At 42.8% G+C, this 20,122-nt stretch overlaps 1 protein-coding gene across 2 annotated transcripts in view; it reads left to right on the top strand.

Annotated features, from left to right (window-relative positions):
- CDC5L (cell division cycle 5 like) overlaps positions 1-7,635 on the top strand; it is a 46,439-nt gene extending 38,804 nt beyond the window's left edge. For both annotated transcript variants that reach the window (XM_008691852.2, XM_008691853.2), the window contains exons 15-16: positions 4,214-4,426; positions 5,170-7,635. In XM_008691852.2, coding sequence (XP_008690074.1) covers positions 4,214-4,426; positions 5,170-5,274 — 318 coding nt within the window. In that variant the 3' untranslated portion in view covers positions 5,275-7,635. The remainder of the gene's footprint in view (positions 1-4,213; positions 4,427-5,169) is intronic.
- The last annotated feature ends 12,487 nt before the right edge of the window (positions 7,636-20,122 follow it).

The following is a 20,122-nucleotide window of genomic DNA, read 5'->3' on the forward strand; positions in this document are numbered from 1 at the left end:
TCTCTCTCTCTCTCTCTCTCTCTCTCTTTCTTTCTTTCTTTTTTAAAGATTTTATTTATTTATTTGACAGAGAGAGAGAGACAGCCAGTGAGAGAGGGAACACAAGCAGGGGGAGTGGGAGAGGAAGAAGCAGGCTCACAGCGGAGCAGGGAGCCCGGAGCAGGGAGCCCGATGCGGGGCTCGATCCCAGGACCCCGGGATCACGCCCTGAGCCGAAGGCAGACGCTTAATGACTGAGACACCCAGGTGCCCCCTAAGTACAGTTTTCTAATAGTGAATTTTATTCAGGATTACTAGAAATTTTGTGCTGATACATATTTAAAGCATAAGCATCCATTATAACCATATCTGGTGTGTTTGTCTGGTGACAAGTTAACAAAGTATTTAATCCTATCTCCAGTCCTATCTTTGCTACTATCTCTGTTAGATGTTTTAAGAAGAATTTGAAGTGCATTTCTAAATGCAGATAAGGATTTGAAAAAAAAAATTTGTGAGAACTTTTTGTAAGTAAGTTCTAACAAACTGTCCAAGCTCCTTAATATTGTTTTGTTCAAATTAAGTTGTCCTTCAGAAAGGGCAATTGCTAATACTTAATCTTTTTAGAAGGGCTTAGAAATATGAATTTGGTTAAGTCACAGTCTGGTTTTTCCTGAATTTTTTTTTTTTTAAAGATTTTATTTATTTGACAGAGACACGGAGAGAGGGAACAGAAGCAGAGGGCGAGGGAGAAGCAGGCTTCCTCCTGAGCAGGGAGCCTGACGCAGGGCTCAATCCCAGGGCCCTGGGATCATGACCTGAGCCAAAGGCAGCCGCTTAATGACTGAGCCACCCAGGCGCCCCTGATTTTTTCGTATTTTAAACAATAAGGTCTTACACCCTGTTGGCCTTTAATGTTTCTGTGGCGTATGAGTATGGGGTGGGGGAATTGGACTAATTTAAGGCAGTTCTGTTCCATGAATGCGTGTGCGCTTCATGTTTGAGGTTTCTTGGCTAGAAAAAAGCCAGACCTTACAGGTTAGTATTTTTCCCTCCTAAAGCACATTGAGCAGGCATAGGTTGAAAAAGGGTACAGATACTCTTCCTTCACATTTTAATGATCTGACGGCAGATGTAAGGTAACTGAGCCTAAATTGAATATTAAAAGCCGCATTTAATTTTTTCTTATACTTTTCGTGACTAAATTTATGTAGTTATTGGACTATAAATTAATATTTTCCTGTGCTTAATTTTTTTTGGTATAATTTATTTCCGTATTTGCTTGGAACCTTAGTACAATATTTGAGCCAGAAGATTTTATATAAAGCTTGAGCTAAATTAAATAAAATTGTTGGCATGAAATGGAAGCTAGCAACTTTGCAGTTTTAAAATCCTTGATAGTTTGGGAAGCATAAATGACTCAGCTGTACGCGGTGAGATAATCCCCAAATACAAGGTACCGGTCATTCTCAATGTGCCTTGATGACTAATTATGTTTCAGAACATAAGTATTATGCTGTTGTACCAAATTGAAAATTGAATATCCATGGAGTGCAGTGCATAGCTAAGTGAGTTATCCTAACCAATGAAAATGAAAATTTGTATGTCTAATTTTTAAAATGTGCTATGTGTAGGGGCGCCTGGGTGGCTCAGTCGGTTAAGTATCCAACTCTTGATTCCGGTTAGGTCATGATATCAGGGTGGTGTGATCGAATCCTGTGTAGGGCTCCGTGCTCAGCAGGAGTTTTTTTCTCTCAAAAAAAACGTGCTGTGTGTATTAATTTGAAATTCTGTGCTGCTCATGTTGGGGGTTTTGGAATGTTTATTTGAATCCACATATGATTAGAGTATCTTAGAACGTGCTGAATTATAGTATAAGGAATTGGGTGCAACTCCATCCTGATTGCCTAGTATAGTCATCTGGGGGCTTTAAAAATATCAAGGTCTTTGACCATTTAAATAAGGGTCTCTGGGTTTAGGGCACTGGCACTGGTAGATTTGAAAAGCTCTGTGGGTGATTCTAAAGTTGAGATGGGGTTGAAAGCCACTAGCTTGAGAACACGTGTTTCAGTACCCGGTATGTGTTACTTGCTGTGGTTGTCCTCAAGAGGCAAACTGCTCTCTTATAAGAAGGAATTAGCTATTTTTCCTTCCTTTATTTCCAGGAAGGATTCTGGGTCATTTTTTATTAAAGTTGGAATTTTAAGGTTTTAAAACCTCATCATTAGTCCCTTGGTTCATTAGAGAGGGGAGAGCAAAATGGTTAAACTCTTAGTCTATATAAGATAATTGTAATCAGACCTGCCAAGTTTGTTAACCCTTTCCTCTCTGCCAGTCATTGGGAGGCTAAGAGCTTTGACATCCTTTATCTTACTTAAGCTCCATAATAACTTATAGCAGTGATTGCCATTTTGCTGATGGGGAAAGGAAGACAGGTTAAATAACTGAGAACAGTGGGCGGCAGTGCTGGGTGGCAGGAGTGACTGCCCCCTCTCCTGTGCTTTCTGACTCCACAGAGTGTTTCCTTAGACAACACATTGTTGCCGTGGAGCTTACTTTGATTTGTTATCTATTAGAGGAAAATGGCTCCTTCATAAAGGGCATTATTTATTCTTCAAATGAATTGCAGACGAATAAAAGCTTATTGGCTTTTTATGGATTATCATTTGGGTGTACATTATCTTAAAACTACTTAGTTTTTTTTTTTTTTTTTTAAGATTTATTTGTCAGAGAGAGCACAAGCATGGGGAGCAACAGGCAGAGGGGGAAGCAGACTCCCCGTAGAGCAGGGATCCTGATGCGAGACTCGATCCCAAGAGCCTGGGATCATGACGTGAGCCGGAGGCAGGTGCTTAACTGGCTGAGCCACCCGGGTGTCCTGAAACTACTTAGTTTTGGAGTCACTTGATGGAATCAGTTGCAGCGGGGTGGGGGAGTGGAGGGAGGGAGGGAAGAAAAAAAGAACAGACACATGCATAAGAAATTAACGCAGATTTAATGGTTATTCTTGTGGCTCTGACCTCATAATTTTAAGTTTTGTATGTTGAAAACATGCATTTGAAGATCACTTAAAGTAGGAAGTGATTATATTGTGGGATGTAGACTAGACGCCTGGAGTAGGTGTTACGTGAATGGGATTCTGTAGTACACACCCTTTCCCTTCTCAGCCATCTCTCCTTGGGCTCTGTCAACTAGGGCTTTCTCTGCCCTGCATCAGCTCTAGAATTTTGTTGATATCTCGCTTTAGTTAATTGTCCTCCTCCTCTTCTTTTATGAGTTTGAATTCTTTTCCCCTAATTTTTAGAATGAGTTCAGGAGGCAGCCCATTTGTGCGCAGTATACATATTTAATAGGAACACTGTCATCTCTCAGTTTTCTGGTGTTTTCACTTTTCAAAAACTAAAGATTTTTTTTCATTGCCAAATGTGATGCTCTTTTTCCTTTATGGGTTTTGTGCCACATTTAGAATTATAACATTATAAAAATAAACCAGTAGTTTTTTAGTTTAAGGGGGTTACGTTTTGATTACAACTATGGTGCGTTAATTGGACATTATTCAGTTGTTAAGAATGTACTGGATGTGTAATATAGAAGTGTATCTAACCCCGCTTTTACTGAGAAATGATGTTCATCCCTGTATAAACTTAAGGCATTCAGGATGATGCTTTGATTTACATGTGTTGTGAAATGATTATTGTGATAGATTCAGTTAACCCCCATCATCTCATGTAGATAAAATAGAAATGAAGAAGAAAAAAAAGAAAAACATTTCCTCTTGTGATGTTGAGGTTCACTCTCTTCACAACTTTCTGTGTATCGTACAGCAGTGTTAGCTGTAGTCAGCATATCGTGTAGAAGTACATTTTCGGGATAAAGGTGGTGAAGATGGGTCTCTGCCAGTCCCCAGATCAGTGCAGAGTAATGATAGCAGAAGTTATTTTCGGAAGTAAATTAAGATTAGTTTTTCTTATACTCTGAAATTCACGCTTGCTTTGAAATTGAATCATGGGTGAAGTTATTATCGATAGATGATGTGGGACTAACCTGTGAAACCCTTCCAGTGCAAGACAGACCCTTCTGAGGCCAGATTTCGTGCTACGGTAGCTAAAATATAAGAATTCTAATGTACCTTTGCTTTGAGGGGTTAAATGAACTAATAGTCAACAGTGCCTTTTTAGTTCTGTCGTTTAGCCTGCTTTTCTCATGTCTGCTGATGTGGTCTTCCCTCGACCCCCAGATAAACAGGGGTCACATGACAACAGAAGCCAAGAGAGCTGCAAAGATGGAGAAGAAGATGAAAATTTTGCTTGGGGGTTACCAGTCTCGTGCTATGGGGCTTATGAAACAGCTGAATGACTTATGGGATCAAATCGAGCAGGCTTACTTGGAATTACGCACTTTTGAAGAACTCAAGAAACACGAAGATTCTGCCATTCCCCGGAGGCTAGAGGTAACATTATGGCCTTGCAGCATTGCTTAAAAAGAGAACTGCAAAGAATTACCAGGGCTTTCCTGTTTTTTCTTTTTCCTGTGCAGACTGTTTCTGAAGTCAATACTGTCTGGCTTTTTTCAATGAGAGCCTGAAGTTGTTGACTCTCTTATCTAGAATTGTCTTTGTGTAGATGGATAGACCAGGCCAATGGTGGATACAGTGGCTTTTCCTTTACTAATTTTCTGGTTTGTACATCGATACACTGTGAAATAGAATAAGTAAGCCTTGTGATTTGTCCCCCTGAAGCTTCATCGCATCCCATTCTTGTAGCTCTCTGAGGTACATTAAACCACTGTCTGCTTTATAATCTAGGATGCTGGGAATAGAGCTGGTCATTCGAAAGCATGAAATTCCTTTGGCCAGATTTGGTTTAACTTTATTTCCCAAGTGTGCATTCTAGCTGCTGTCCGGATAAAGGGCAGTTGGGGCTTACTGAAGTGCATTAGTGGGTCTTGAGAGGATGACAGTAGCTTGTTTATTTTGAGATGGCAGCAAGGTGGTCGTTTGACCAGAGAATGGCTGCAGTACTGGTTTTAGTAGCACAAGTAGTTGCTGTTTCTCGTTTCTCTGGGGGAGTACTTACGTCTTAAGAGTCATGACGTAGCTCAGCTGTTTGTAAGATGATAAAGTACCATAAGATATTTTTAATTTTCAGTGTGCTTACATATGAAATAATTATTTAATATTTTTGTCTCTTCAAGTGTCTAAAAGAAGATGTCCAGCGACAGCAGGAAAGAGAAAAAGAACTGCAGCATAGGTACGCCGACTTGCTGCTGGAGAAGGAGACTTTAAAGTCCAAATTCTGAAGCATAGTTTATATTCTGTCACAAGATGAATTAACTGCTGGTTTTCATTCTCTGGAAGGCCGAAACTGATGATTATCTTCATTGACAAATTTGCCCACAATCTGTGGTTTTTCAGTTGTTTATTTTAAATGATATTGATCTTACACAGTCTACGTATAAAGACTTCAACTCCACAAAACATTTTAGGGTTTAAATTATTAAGACGATCATTCTTTTAGCAGTGTCATATTTGCAAAATTTTTTTAATTTTGGCCTTTAATTTTAAAAGCCTGATTTTAAAGTGCTGCCTGTGAGTAAACTCTTGAATAAAAACAAAATATAAAAAATTGAGAGTGTAGCCTTTTGTTTGAAGTAATTAGATACTTAGAGTGCCCACAAACCAGCAAGTATGTACTCTGTGTCATATTTAATGAGTAACTCTTGGGTAATCAGAATGGCGATCCAGTATCTTAATTCCTTAAGAGGAGTCCTTTTGTGGCTTTGTTAGTTTTCACATAGAGTACACATTTCTCAGTACACTGACAAGATAGATTAACATTGTAACACCTCGGTTTTTTTTTCCCCCAGTATAACTTTAGGGAAGGTCTCTTCTCTGCCCAGCTACTCACACAGTTTATGGATTAGGACTCAAAAGATTTAATTTTTATCCACCTGTTCTTTTCTTGTAAATGTCTTTTTGACAAAGACATGTTAAAGATTAATTTCAATAAGGGTATCGAACTTTATTAAAACTTTGTGTTTATCTTAACAAGTTCATTACACAAGTGTAGAATTTGGGGAATGGGTAGGAGTGGGAAAGACCTGACTTTATAATTCACATGAAATCATTTGGGACAGTTATTCGTTGGGTACAAGTTCGGTATAGACTATACAACAATATGTTGGACTTATGAGGCAAATTTCCCAACCTTAAGAATCCCAGGGACTAAAAGGAGGGAAGGAGGGATTCATTCATTCATTCATTCATTCATCAGCTATTTGTTAACTGTATACGCAGTGTCAGAGTCGGGGAGATAGAACAATGAGTAAAATGGGCATGAGTCCTGTTCTGTGGTGCTTATAGTCCATTGGGAATTTTAGGTGATTAAAAATCAGATGTTTATCGAGTGACTCTTCTTATGTGCCAGGCACTTAGATAAGTGTTGGAGATAAACAGTTAAGACAAACTTCCTGCTCTCATGGAGGTGACAGTGTAGGAGGAGATACTTAGTATACCAGGAAAAGTATCAGATCATGAACTTCGATTCTATGGAGGGAATTAAAATAGGGTGATGGGAGATAGTGACTGGGGGCTACTTTAGGCTGGATGATCTGAAGAGTCTTTGAGGTGGTAATTTCTAAGGTAAGATGTGATTAACATCTTAGAAGGAGCCATTCTTGTGGGACTCAAAGAAGAGCAGTACCAGCAGAGTGAAGAACTAGCACAAAGCCCCTTTTGGGTGTTCGAGGAACAGAAAGGAAGACATGTGGCTGGAGTGTCATGAATACTATTTGAGTAAGGCCTACGTGTATAGGAGCATATTATAAGGCCTTGGTAAGAAATTAAGATTTTATTCTATTGTGGGAAGCTACGAGAAGATTCTGAGCAAAGGAATGATATTAGATTTGGTTTAGAAACATCCTATGGTCATACTGCATAATGTCTCACCAGGCTGAAGATAGGGAAGCCAGTTAGTTGAGGAGCTTGAAGCAGTAATCCAGGCAAACAGTAATACTGACCCAGACCAGGATAGAGGCAGTCCTGGTGGGGACATGTGCAAAGATTTGAGTGGTGGTAATTCTATGGTCTCATTGGACTATATATTTTTCTAGTATCTTAGTTGCTTAATTCTAGTACTTTTTCAGTAATTTCACATGGGTTTTCTAGGAAACGCTTTGATATCATCTATGAATAATGGTAATGTTTCTTCTAGCAGTTTAATTTTTGTTGCATGTTTTGTTGGCAGGAATGTTTAGAACAGTGTTAAATAATGCGGATGGTAGACGTTTCTGATTTTAATGGGAATGTCCATAGTATTTTACTTTTAGGTTGGCTGTCTTGAGTTACTCTGTATCTAGAAAGGAAATATCCCTCCGTTTTTCGTTTTTAAAGAATCTGAATTAGGATCGGCTCTGGAATTTTTGTCATATGTGCTTTTTGGATCTCTTAAGATGATCATATAGTTTTTTTCCCATTTAATTTGTTGATGACATATCAATAGATTTTCCAATGTTAAACCATCTCTGAAAGGAATCAGGTAGATTAATTACAATTTTTTTTTTTAAGATTTACATTTTACTTGTATCTTATGTAGACTTGAATGATATGGATTAAAATAGTTGATCTAATAATAAAGACTTACTTTGTTTTCAAAATTTGAAGTAATGCACATACTTATTGCCTAAAAAATGACCAAGGTTTGCGTAATTTTAAAACTGGCAGTCTCAGTGCATTGTAGATGGACGGTGAATGCTCTTGCCGGGTAGCAGTGCAACTGTAATTGGTAAACAGCTCTGCATTCTCTTTGTTAGTACCCTGTAAAACCCAGAGTTCTTTACCAACAGCACTCCGAGAGCGATTTTGGTAACTTTTCACATTCACATTTATCTTACTCTCTTACAGATTCATTAAGTGGTTGTGTTGAAACTAGTGTTGAAAAGGATGTTTAAGTCTCAGTAACTTTGGGACAGAAATTAAATCTGATAAAGAGCCAAAAAACCCATCAGCCTGAGTGAGATCTCCTCTTTGAAATATTAGAAATAACGCTGAGATAAGAAAATGCAGTCTCCAAAGAATAAATACCTAACAGCAGGTGTAGACTTAATGCTGTCCAACCATTTCATCCTCCCTTTTTTCACATCTATTTTTCTGGGAAAATTAGTTGTGGCGTATGTGATGTCCTGCAGTGCATTTCTCCTAAAATGTAGCTGCCCTATTGGCCCTGTAAAATTCGATTTTCTAGTAGGTTATTTAGGAAAATTGCATTTTTTTTTTTTTAAAGTAGGCTCCACACCTAGCACGAGCCCAAATGCAGTGCTTGATCTCTAAACCCTGAGGTCAAGACCTGAGCTGAGATCAAGAGTTGTGTGCTAAGCCTGCTGAGTCACCTGGGCGCCCCAGTCCAGTTTTTGACATGGAGATTTTGCTAGCTGTGTAAGGTGAGGAGAAAACTGTTCATCAAGTAGTTACATCATTGGAGTGATTTGTTCCATTAAAGATTGAAGAATTGTGCTTATGAAACTTTAGAATTGACAGCCCTTTTGGGAAGTAATTTCTTGATAACAGTTTCTTCTATGACTGTGTTATCTGTTTTTAAATTGAAGCATCTTTAAATTTGATTTTAAAATTTTGTTTTAAAATGTATTTCTCCTTTTGTGTTTGTTATTTGCTAAATTTAAGTGATTTATACTTTTCCAGAAAACCTAATTTTGTTGAAATTTAACACATTTATTTGAAGAGAATTTTAGTAGAGAGTAAGAAATCTCCTATATTAAGTTTGTTACTTCTGAGTTATAAGAAATTGACCTTAGTTTTACCATTTCCTATTTTTCCCTTGATTCGGCTTGCTAAAGGTAGTCTTTTTTCCTTCAAGAAAACCTAGTGTTTGAATTTGTTTATCACTTGTCATTTGTTTTAAAATATATTAATTTCTCATTTTATGTATAATTCTTTTTGTTTTCTGTAGTTTCTTACCCTGTAACTTTTTGAGTATGATGTTTATTTTTTGTTTTTATTGGTATACAAACGAAGGGTTTTGGTTATCTCTAATTTCAAATATGTTCCCATCCCAGCTACATTGATATGTCTTGTTTTCTAACTAGTTTATCGTTGTATTTTAAATTTTTGGTTAAATAGAATATTTAAAAATTTCTGTGTGGTTGGCTTTTTCTTTTTTAATTGTTGCTACTTGTAGCATTTTTTTTACCTTGTAGGAAGGAAATATGGCTTATGTAATTTCTGCTTTTTAGAGGTTTTGGGGCTCAGCATTTTAAAAAAAGGTTCTATGGGTGTTTTAAGTGAAGCTTTATTCAGTTTATGTGGGACAGAGGTGAATATGTATTCAACCACTTTATATTATTCAAAAAAAATTTTTTTTAAGATTTTATTTATTTATTTGACAGAGAGAGAGACAGCCAGCGAGAGAGGGAACACAAGCAGGGGGAGTGGGAGAGGAAGAAGCAGGCTCCCAGCAGAGGAGCCCGATGTGGGGCTCGATCCCATAACGCCGGGATCATGCCCTGAGCCGAAGGCAGACGCTTAACGACTGAGCCACCCAGGCGCCCCATCAAATTTTATTTTCTTATATTAGGGTGTAAACTCCCATAGACTAAGTGTTGTCTTAAAGTCTTCTGGAGAGTTCTTCTTCTCAATTTCAGCTTGTTTGTCTAGAGTTTTGCTTCATATATTTTGATACTGTTGTTCAGTGTGTAAATTCTTGTGTCTGTTAGGGGTCATTCATAAGAAGACTTACTAGTCTAAAGTTACTCTCTTTCTCTTTTATACTTTTGCTTTGAAATTTACCTCTGAGATTGGAATATTCTTTTTTTGTTTATATTTGCTTGGTAAGTTGTCTAACTTTTTTTTTTTTAACTTCTGTATAATTTTTTGTTGTCTCTAAATAGCATGTCTTGTTGGATTTTATATTTCAACCCATTTGGAGAGTTTTTGCAATTTAATAGGGGAGACTAATCCATTTGCTTTTATGTTAATTACTGACTTTGGTCTTCTGTGATTGTGTTTTATGCTTTCTCACTGATTCCTCTCATTTCCTAAATGGACTGTAATGTCCTGGGCTTTAATTTTCTTAGTGATTTAGGAAATAAGCATTCTCTTTTAAGTTTCACAGATGATGATGGTAAGCTTTAGGGTTCAGGATCCATTCAAGAGAAAGAGACCATACCAGGAATTTGAACAGGGAAATTTAATATGAAGAATTATTAACTAGTAACAGGAGATTAACCACTAAGACGGGCAAAGACAACTCTAAGGAATACAGGGCTAGCAGGTGTGGAGAGGAGCCACTACTTGTAGACGGAGAGAGTTCTCAAGTAGGGAACATTATTTTTTATGGCCAAATAATATTCCGTGTGTGTGTGTGTGTGTGTGTGTGTGTGTATCACATTTTTGTTATCTGTTCATCCATTGGTAAATTGGGTTGTTTCCACATCTCGGCTATTGTAGGGTAATGGTGCAGTGAACATGGGGGTGCAGATATCTCTTGGAGTCAGTGTTTTCGCTTTCTTTGGATAAATACCCAGAAGTGGAACTGCTGAATCATATGGTAGTTCTATTTTTAATTTTCTGATGAAGCTCCATACTGTTTTTTATAGTCAGCTTACGTTCTGGTGAACGGTGCATGGGGTTCCCTTTTCTCCACGTCCTCGCCAGCACTTACTATTTCTTGTCTTTTTGATACTAGCCATTCTGACAGGTGTGAGGGGATGTCTCATTGCAGTTTTGATTTGCATTTCCTTGATGATTAATGATGATGAGCATCTTTTCATCCTTTGGCCATCTGTAGGTCTTCGGGAAAAATGTCTGTTTAGGTCCTCTGCCCGTTTCTGATCAATTGTTTGTGTTTTGGCCGTTGGGTTGTATGAGTTCTTCATGTTCGACATTAGTCCATCACCAGCTACATGATTTGCAAACATTTTCTCCCATCCAGTAGCTTGCCTTTTCATTTTGTTTGTGGTTTCATTTGCTGTGCAGAAGCTTTTAAGTTTGATGTAGCCCCACTTATTTTTGCTTTTGTTGCTTTTGGCATCAGATTAAAAAAATCATCACCAAGACCTACGTCAGGGAGCTTACCGCCTATGTTTCTTCTAGGAGTTGTATGGTTTCAGGGCTTACATTTAAGTCTGTCATCCATTTTGAGCTAGTTTTTGGGACTGGTGTAAGGGGCCCACTCCCATTCTTGTGCATGTGGCTGCTGGTTTTCCCAGCCCCATTTATTGAGGAGACTTTCTTTCCCCCGCGTATGTTCTTGGCTCCTTTGTTGTAAATTAATTGGCCATATATGCATGGGTTTATTTCTGGGCTCTCTGTTCTGTTCCATCGATCTGTGTGTCTGTTTTTATGCCAATATCACACTGTTTTACTTACTATAGCTTCATAATATAGTTAGAAACCAGGGCGTGTGATGCCTTCCGTAAATAATCGACAGAAATGACTCACATAAAAGATTTTTGGGATCCTCAATTTTTAAAAGTTATAAAGGGATCCTGAGATGCCCCCAAATCGAGAACTGCCAGTTTAGATTAAATCCCGAACTGGCTGGATATAAGGAACGTCTTCTGCTCGGAGAATCCACAGCTCTGTGGTCTTTGATCAGAAGTGCGGTGCTGAGAGAGAGGCTGGTGGTGGCTGTGTCCTGTGTGTGCGGTGTGTCACTGTCCTGTCCTTAGTCGTTCTTGGATTCTGAGGCTTTTCAACTTAAATAGCAGAAGTGACTAGATTTTGTTGTTTTTATTGTTCTTTTTCCTATCTTGATATTAGAGAGGTGAACGAAATAGCAATTAGTGCAATAAAGATCTTCTTTGCACATGGGTGACTGAAATCTCATGAGGGGAAGAGATTTGCCCAAATAGTGAAATTGATGTTCCAACCCAGTCCAGCCTTGTTTTCCTACTGTATCCGGCCACCATGGGATTGAAATCTCAAACAGTTAATCCAAGGACACTTGTTAGTTTTTAAATAACATAACCCCTTATATTACTGTATCTAATAAACTTGAGGGACTCCTCTCCCTGAGCCCTGGCATAAGCTGAAGGTGTAAAGAAATCCATCTTTTTGAATAATTTGCCTTTTATGAATAATCACAAATAATTATGGAGGTTCTTTATGTTGGGAGTATATCTTGTACTGATTACCCTTGGAACTGATGTCATGGAAGAGCAATTGTCATCCTCTCCCATCACCATCACTTGATGTTCTGCCCCCGTGTCCCTCCTTGCAGAGAACATTTGGTGGAATGTATTTGAAGATTGTCCTGGTATAGTGAAATGGCCAAAGAACAGAAGTAGGACCAGATTTTAGAAGCAGTGCATACGGCTTGCCTCTAGGATGCATATTATGGATTAATTGGAAGATTAAACATATAATTTACTCTGCTTCCAGAGTAGTCCTTGAGGGAAACTTGTATTTCTTTTTTAAAGATTTTGTTTATTTGTCAGAACACACAAGCAGGGAGAGCAGCAGGCAGAGGGAGAAGCAAGCTCCCCAGTGAGCAAGAAGCCTGATGCAGGACTCGATCCCAGGACCCTGGGAACATGACCTGAGCCGGAGGCAGATGCTTCACCAACTGAGCCACCCGGGCATCCCGGACACTTAATATTTGACAGAGAGAACTGTTCAAAATACGTGGGTGATGGTTACTTCATTACTCCCAAGGAGAGCTCCCTTCTCCCCAACAAAAAAGGTTATGTCTGCCAACTATGGTTTTATGTACTTGAGGAAGGAGATGTCAAGAAAACTTGCCCAGATTCAGAATTGCTTGAGAAATCTACAAGTTTTTAACATCCGTGGAAGTGTCCAGTGTCTGCCCTCCCAAGTTCAGAATTGGTTCATAAAATCTGGTAGAGGAAGAAGAAAGAGGATGGCAGCCATGTTTGAATTTGGTATTTGGTTATGGGAACTGAGGCCCAGCAGTGAGCCACTTCGTTTCCACTTGAGTTAAGAAGAGCCTGTATGTATGAATGGCTTCTGAGTGCTTATAGGGTAGCACCTTGGAGAGTTGGGCCCAGAGGGAGGGCGGGGATCCTCGCAGCGATGACCCTGCAGATGGGGACCGGGTGCTAAGCCAGAGGGATTTGGGGGCAGTGAACCTGCAGAAGTTATCATTTTCACAGGGTGAGGGGCTGGAATTAGAGGATGGGACTAGGGAGAATCGTGACATAGACTCTTTTTTTTTTTTTTAAAGATTTTATTTATTTATTCGACAGAGATAGAGACAGCCAGCGAGAGAGTTAACACAAGCCGGGGGAGTGGGAGAGGAAGAAGCAGGCTCATAGCGGAGGAGCCTGATGTGGGGCTCGATCCCATAACGCAGGGATCACGCCCTGAGCTGAAGGCAGACGCTTAACCGCTGTGCCACCCAGGCGCCCCGTGACAGACTCTTATGTGGAATTAACTTCCAAGGCGCCTGTTTCGTTTTCCATTGCTTTGATAATAATCAAGTATTTTGTTCTTGCCTTTAATAATCAGTTCTGGAGTGACATGCTTGTTATGACAGGTTAAGAAAGTGACCGCACACCTTCCCAAGTCCAGTAGTCTCTGTCAGGCCCATGGGGTGTGGACCTAGCCGCCACCCAGCTGTCTCAGCATACCATGGCTCAAGTGCCATCTGGTGGTGAAGTGGAGGAATTGTTTTAAACCAAGGAACCAACAACTGGGTTAAGACTCTTTGACCTTCAAATCTGAGAAACAGAACATGTTCGTTCTCAAGTGTCGCTGCTATTTTCAAGCGAACTTGCTTCTTTGGAAGTCTTTATTTTGAACTAGGTGGATTCCAAAATAATACTAGACCCTAAAATCCCTAACAGGTAATGAAGAAATAGAAGCAAAGATTTTTTTTCCTCGATGACAGAATCACAGCAAATATGTAAAGGAAAAACCTAAACCAAGCCAGTGCCGTCTGAGAAACAGGCTCATCTGACCTGAGACTTCATGCTCTCCCTCAGTAGACTGCGCTGTTAATGCCTCACCTGCTAGCCGTCGTAGGGGCTCCCTGAGTGTGGACGAGGCAGCAAAGGTCTGTCTGCATCTCTCTCACACGGTGCCTGCGGTGTGGCTCTGAGGTACCATGCTTGATGGTGGGGCAGTTTCTTAAGTGTCAGGGCGCGTTGTGTGGGGACTTTCCCAGGTAGTCCCCTAGGAAGCTGTGCGCTTACTTCCAATGGTACTGCCACTGCTTGAAAAAAAAAAGCCTTTGGAACTGTTTATTGGAATTGTTTCGAATTTCTTCAGTGGTGCTCAGGAAAGACTGACTGGGAGGCTGCTTCTGTAGTGGGGTTGGGAAGGAGAAAGATGGGGGCAGGAAGATGGTGAGAAGTTGTTGCAGGAGCTCAAGGTGGGGTCACGCAAGGTGACGAGGGTGGGAGCAGTGAAGACAAGAATTCAAGAGGTCTTGTGAAGGCAGAATTGAAAAGTGATGGGGCCTGGCTATGGAGGCAGAAAACCAGCTCTGGGTGAGTCTTCTCTGACAGAAGATGGTGAGGGGGACTGGTTTTGGAGAAAAGATGAAATGTTTGCTTCAAGTGGAACTATCACGCAGGCCTTGGGTCTGGAGCTCATCATGGAGACCGTACTCAGTCATGAAACAACCATCACAAAGTGCCTGTACTAACAGCTTGCCTGAGTAAGCACCTGTCACGTGAGGGGCAGGGCTAAGCCCCAGTGCGGTGACTTAATCCTCACAGAACTTCGAAGTGTAGGTGCTCTCCTAGCCTCATTTTATAGATGGTGGTTAAATGGTTTCAGAGGGCAAAGTATACCCATTTCATTCCCACTGAAGACTGAGTTGAGAGAGAGTAGGAAACAAGAAATAAATGAAAATATCAACATTATTACCACTGCAACAAGACTGGAAGATGGGGCTTAGATGTGTGCTAACAGTGGCTTCCTAGTACTTTCCCCCACTCCGCACAGCCCCCTTAGGAGCCCGGATGTCTCTAGAACAGATGCACTCACTCAGACTGCTGCCTCTCTGAGAGACACTGGGCTCTCAGGGCTTCGGTCCTCTGTCTTTGGATGGGTTCTGGCAACTTCGGAGAGTTCCTGTTGTGTGTGTTTATGAAGCAGGGCTGATTTCCTGGACGACAGGCTTCAAGAAGATCATTTCAAGAGAACCTCGCCCGCAGCAGGCAGGGGTGGCTGCGAGTCGGCCCTGGAACCGCCTGCTGGCTGTTCTCGATGGGCCGACTCCTGGACCTCAGGAGCACTGTGGCCTTAAGCCTCACTACGCCGAGGGGGGTCTCTGCACCAGGGGCTTCAGCATCACTGGTCCCGCTGAACGGGAATCCACATTTTACCATGGCTCCCCAGACGGCGCGCATGCATATTACAGTTCGCAGAACTCTCTGGAACCGTACCCGGGAGCTGCCTTATCCATGAAGGCGAAGCCTGTTTTTCTCCTGCTTGCTCGCCGCTCTCGGGAAGCCTTGATTAATATTCTCCTCCCTGCAGAGGCCTTCCTGCTCTGAAGGCTGCCGACCACCCCTTCCTTCGATCACTCATTATATCAACAATTTGTCCGTTATTTGGGAGCAGTGAAAAAAGCCTTCTCAAAACATGCCCTGAAGCTCATGGGGCTTATGTGATAACTTACTCAAACCAACCTGATACTTATTTCATTTCCCTGCATAGTCCACTCCAAAGAGTTTTTAAAAAGCAATTTTCTGAAACCTTTGGATAGGCCATTTGTTTCAGTATAAGACTTTTTCCCCAGAGGGATTTGTGATTATAACTGGAGTGAAAAACTCTGTTATTAGAAATAATATTTGGTCCCAGAAAACTCTAGAGAACTTGGGTGGAAGGGGGAATGGTAGAAAGGGCAGGGGGAGTCAGGGAGTGAGGATAGGGAGAACAAGGGCTCTTGCTGTATCCATAAGTTGCCATTTTTGTACTTTGACAAAGAGGCAGAGAAATCCAAGGAAAACGATAAAGGTTCAGAAAGGTGCTGGGTCTACAACTACGCTGTCCAATATGGACGTCAGCTACACATAGCTATTAAAATGAACATTTAAATTAAATTTAATAAAATGATATTCAGTCATCCCAGCCACATTTCAAGTGCCCAATAGCCACATTTCCACCATCAAGAAAGTTCTTTTGGGCAATGCTAGTCTAGAAAGTCACATAAGGTTGACATACTGGCTGCTAGCATGTAGTAGTAATTTTTTTTAAAGATTTTATTTGAGAGACAGAACATGAGCAAGGGGAGGGGCAGAGGCAGAGGGAGAGGGACAAGCAGACTCCCCACTGAATGTGAGTGGGGAACCTGACTCAGGGCTCCATCCCAGGACCCCGAGATCATGACTGATGTAGGAAAGATGTTTGGGTTTGAAGCCGACCACCAAGAAAGAATTCTTGAGATGTCTTTGGTGCAAAAAAGTGATTTTATGAAAGCACAGGGACAGGACCTGTGGGCAGAAAGAGCTACACTGGGGTCATGAGGAGTGGCCCATGATATATTTTCAAGTCGGAAGGGGTTAGGGAAAGCGTAAGTCTCTAAGGAATTTTGGAAGCAAGGTTTCCAGGACCTGGAGGGGGCTAGCTATTGTGGGGAAAAGGTCATTTATTACCGTCTAATAAAACCTTAGTCATGAGACCCTTCAGAAGTGTATCGGTGGGGCATACGCTTGGGGGATGATCGCCAACATGTATCTTGGGGGTGTAGAGATAAAGGAAATCTCTAAAGGAATGTTAAATAGACTTACAGGATCCTGGCCAGGGGTGGGGGGCGCGGCAGTTCGGGCTAGGACTGACTTTTGCTCTTAGCAAAGTGTCAACGTCGAGGCAGTGGAGTCCCTAGAGGAACGTCACTCTGCCTGTTTCAAGGACTTCTCAGTGGGCTGTAGGTAGTGAGGAAATGTAATAATTTCTCTTCTGCCTTGGTTCCCCACACCAATGACCTGAGCCGAAGTCAGACGCTTCACCACCTGAGCCACCGCGGCTCCCCAGTAGTAATTTATTTCTAACTCAGAACTGAAGTGTACAAGAGGAGGCCCGAAGATGTGCATGGTCTCCCCTAGACATGGTGGGGTAAGTATGTCTTTCAGCTCGGTGATGCTTTGAAGACAAAACAAGGGCATCTGTGCTCGTTTTGTTGAAGTGATAAGGAGCTGTGGGCCGTGTACTGAGCCCAAAGACAAAGACCTGGTTTCAGTGTCCTGTGTCACACACACAATAGGAACGCTAGTGGTCTCATTACGTAAGGACAGTGTTTCACTGACCGGGAAGTGTGCTTGGGCGCCAGAGAGAGGGGGAGAGAGAGGCGGTGTGGTTCTGAATTGCTCGCGGGGCCTAGAAGATGAAAACTCATGCATCGTCCTTTCAGCTAAATGCAACTGCAGCAACACAAGCAATTGACAACAATAACAAAAAATACACTCTTGTCTCCCTGCACTTCCAATAACGTGCATATTATTCTCTCCAGAAGAAAACTGGCATAGTGAGCAAGGCAGAAGTGAGCTATTTATTTATTTATTTATTTGAGAGCGAGAGCGCGTGTTCAAGGGGGAGGGCGGGGTGGGATAAGCAGACTCCTCGCTGAGCGCAGAGCCCGACACGGGGCTCGACTCACCGCCCTGAGATCATGACCTGAGCTGAAATCGAGAGAGTCTGACACCTAGCCGACTGAGCCCCCCAGGTGCCCCCAGAAGTGAGCTCTTTAAACTGTATTAGAGTATGAAGCTGTCCAAGTTTAGTATTGCTTTTCAGATTCCATTTTAACAGGTTCGAAACTAACCCTGACAACGGGGTTAGTTTACATAGCAAAACCTCAGTCGGCAGCTCAGCAAAATGGGATTTTCAAACACAAAGGTATTCGCATTCTTCTATAGGTCAACATTTTATGTAGGGGTTTGCACATATAAAGTGTGTCTGTACATTTCCTGCCTAAAATTCAAAGCGCCTTGTCTTTGCAGTTTTTTCCTCCGTCGAGAAGAAGCTTTCTCCTTTTGACTCATTAGTCAGCTCTGCTGATTGGTCCTCCTCGCACCCAAGTGCAACGGTGTCTAAGAATTCGCTCTCTGCCTGGGTCTTCGATAGCCCGTTTCAGTGTGTTTCAAGCTCTGTTGAGATCGCATGGACACCGTGCAATCACAGGTGCAAACTTGCTTACTGAGCAGTACCGAAGTGGACGAGAGAGAAAGAATGCCCGAGTCAGGCTGCACAGCCGAAAACCAGGGGAGGGTGAGGACAAGGGTTGGGGGCCTTCACGGTTCAGCCCACTTCTCAGTCTCGTGTCTGCTTGGCCATCTCGGACCCGGGGACAGGGAGGACCGGCTGCCAGAGGACAGTGTCCTCCCCACACGTGGTCAAATGAGCCCATCAAACGCCAATGCATCCGAACACCCGGACATTTCCCCACAGCACGTAACAGAGAGAGTGATTGTTCAGTGTATTTGTGAGTCACTGTGGGGTGTGCAGAGCTGTCTAGGCCCCCTTGTACGTTTGAAAAGGTCAGAGTAAGCTTGTAAACCTTAATTTCTCTACGGTTCCTCAACGACACGATCAGCGCACAAATTTCCACGTCATGGAGGTGGAAAGAAGCAGGAGGGCAGTTCTCGGGCTGTCTTAGCACAGTGGCAGACAAAACCCAATGCAGCCCTGCACTACGGAGTGGAGTAAGAATGCCCGCCAACCGGCCAGGACTGTCCGGGCTACAGCAGCGGCACGGGGAAGACCCAGCGCGGTGCCGTGTCCCCAAGTGGATGACATTCATCATGGCAACACCCACGCCGTGGAGTGCGCTGCAGGCCTGTGCCCTGGGGCTGGGGGAGCGGGGGCGCCCTCACCCCTGCTTCAGGCTGGTCTTTTCTTTGTCCTCTCCGTGGGCCCTGTTCAAGTCCAGCAAGGCCGGCTTCGGCCCACCCTCCCCCGCTCAGCCCTCCTCTGTCCTCCGTGGTGCTGACACGCATTTGGTTTCATGTATTCTAGACCTCATTTCTCCCCGTGTCTCATCTTAGCTCCTTAGCGAGGTCACGCGCTGCTTTGAACCACGTCTTCTCAAGGCTCTCCCCAGAAAGATTCTTGCGTATCTAAGTGTCTTGCTTGCTCTTTCCTTGGTACTGACTCTGTTTCTCTTCCCCTTCTCCCTCTTGTCTCCTGGCACTTCTGGCCCACCAACACCACTGGTCAGTCCCCGCTCCTGACACCCACGCCAGCGAGGACTTCCACTGCACTGGACAGAAGGGAATGGGAAGAGGGAGTCACCGAGGAGACATTTCCTGGGGATGAGAACAAGCCCTGTTCCTAGAGTCGCAAGTCCTGGGTTTGAGTCCTGCCTCTGTTTATTGTCAGGCTGTGTGACGTGGGGCAGTATCTTCATGTCTCTGAACGTCTCTGTGTGAGAGGCAGCTGTTCCGCTCTCATGGATTGTCACGAGAGTCAGGTTAGTGTGGCTTGTGAGCTGCTGAGCGCCCACACCAGCAAAGCTGCCTTGTCACCCAAGCTCTTCACGCCTGCTTGACCACAGTTCATGGAGAGAGATACTAGAGAATGGCTCATGCCGTGTTCGGAGCGGAGGAGAAGGGGACCGGGCGGGGGAGGCCGGGAGGGCCTGCAGACTCGTCATTCCACGGCGTCTTGACTCAGAAGTCCTTGGCACTGGTTTGATCTGAGTGAGTGGCCGTGCTGATTAGTTGTACTTGGTGAACCAAAAGCACAACCAAAATATGTTCCTTTGTGGGATTTAAACAAATGAACAGGAAGAGCAGCGTGGGGCGATGAGTGTGGAGAGGCATTTCAGTTTGAGTTTTCAACCCTGAACACATGCGTTCTGAAAGCCACTCTGCAGAAACATGCTTCCGTCAGCCTTACAGTCAGCTGGGTGATGCCCTTCCTCCCTTACGCTGCTGGGGACGAGGGAGGGTGGCGTCTGTCCCCCGAGGGGCAGGCAGCAGGCTGGGAAGAGCCTTGGATTCCTGCAGCCTCTACCACAAAGGAGCTGTGCGGCCTTGCACAAGCGACACACCTTCTCTGAGCCTCTTCTCTTGTAAAGTGGGGCCTCCTTGCAGGGTCTTGCGAAGAGTAACTGTAAAGTGTCGGGGCCCCCGCCCGGCACGCAGCAGGCCTCCAGTCGATGGTCAGTATTTCTGTCGCTCCATACACCCAGAAACGGAAAACAGAATCAAACCACTGTTACTT

The sequence above is a fragment of the Ursus maritimus genome, unplaced genomic scaffold, assembly GCF_017311325.1.
Source record: "Ursus maritimus isolate PB19 unplaced genomic scaffold, ASM1731132v1 scaffold_29, whole genome shotgun sequence".
In the NCBI taxonomy this organism is placed as follows: domain Eukaryota; kingdom Metazoa; phylum Chordata; class Mammalia; order Carnivora; family Ursidae; genus Ursus; species Ursus maritimus.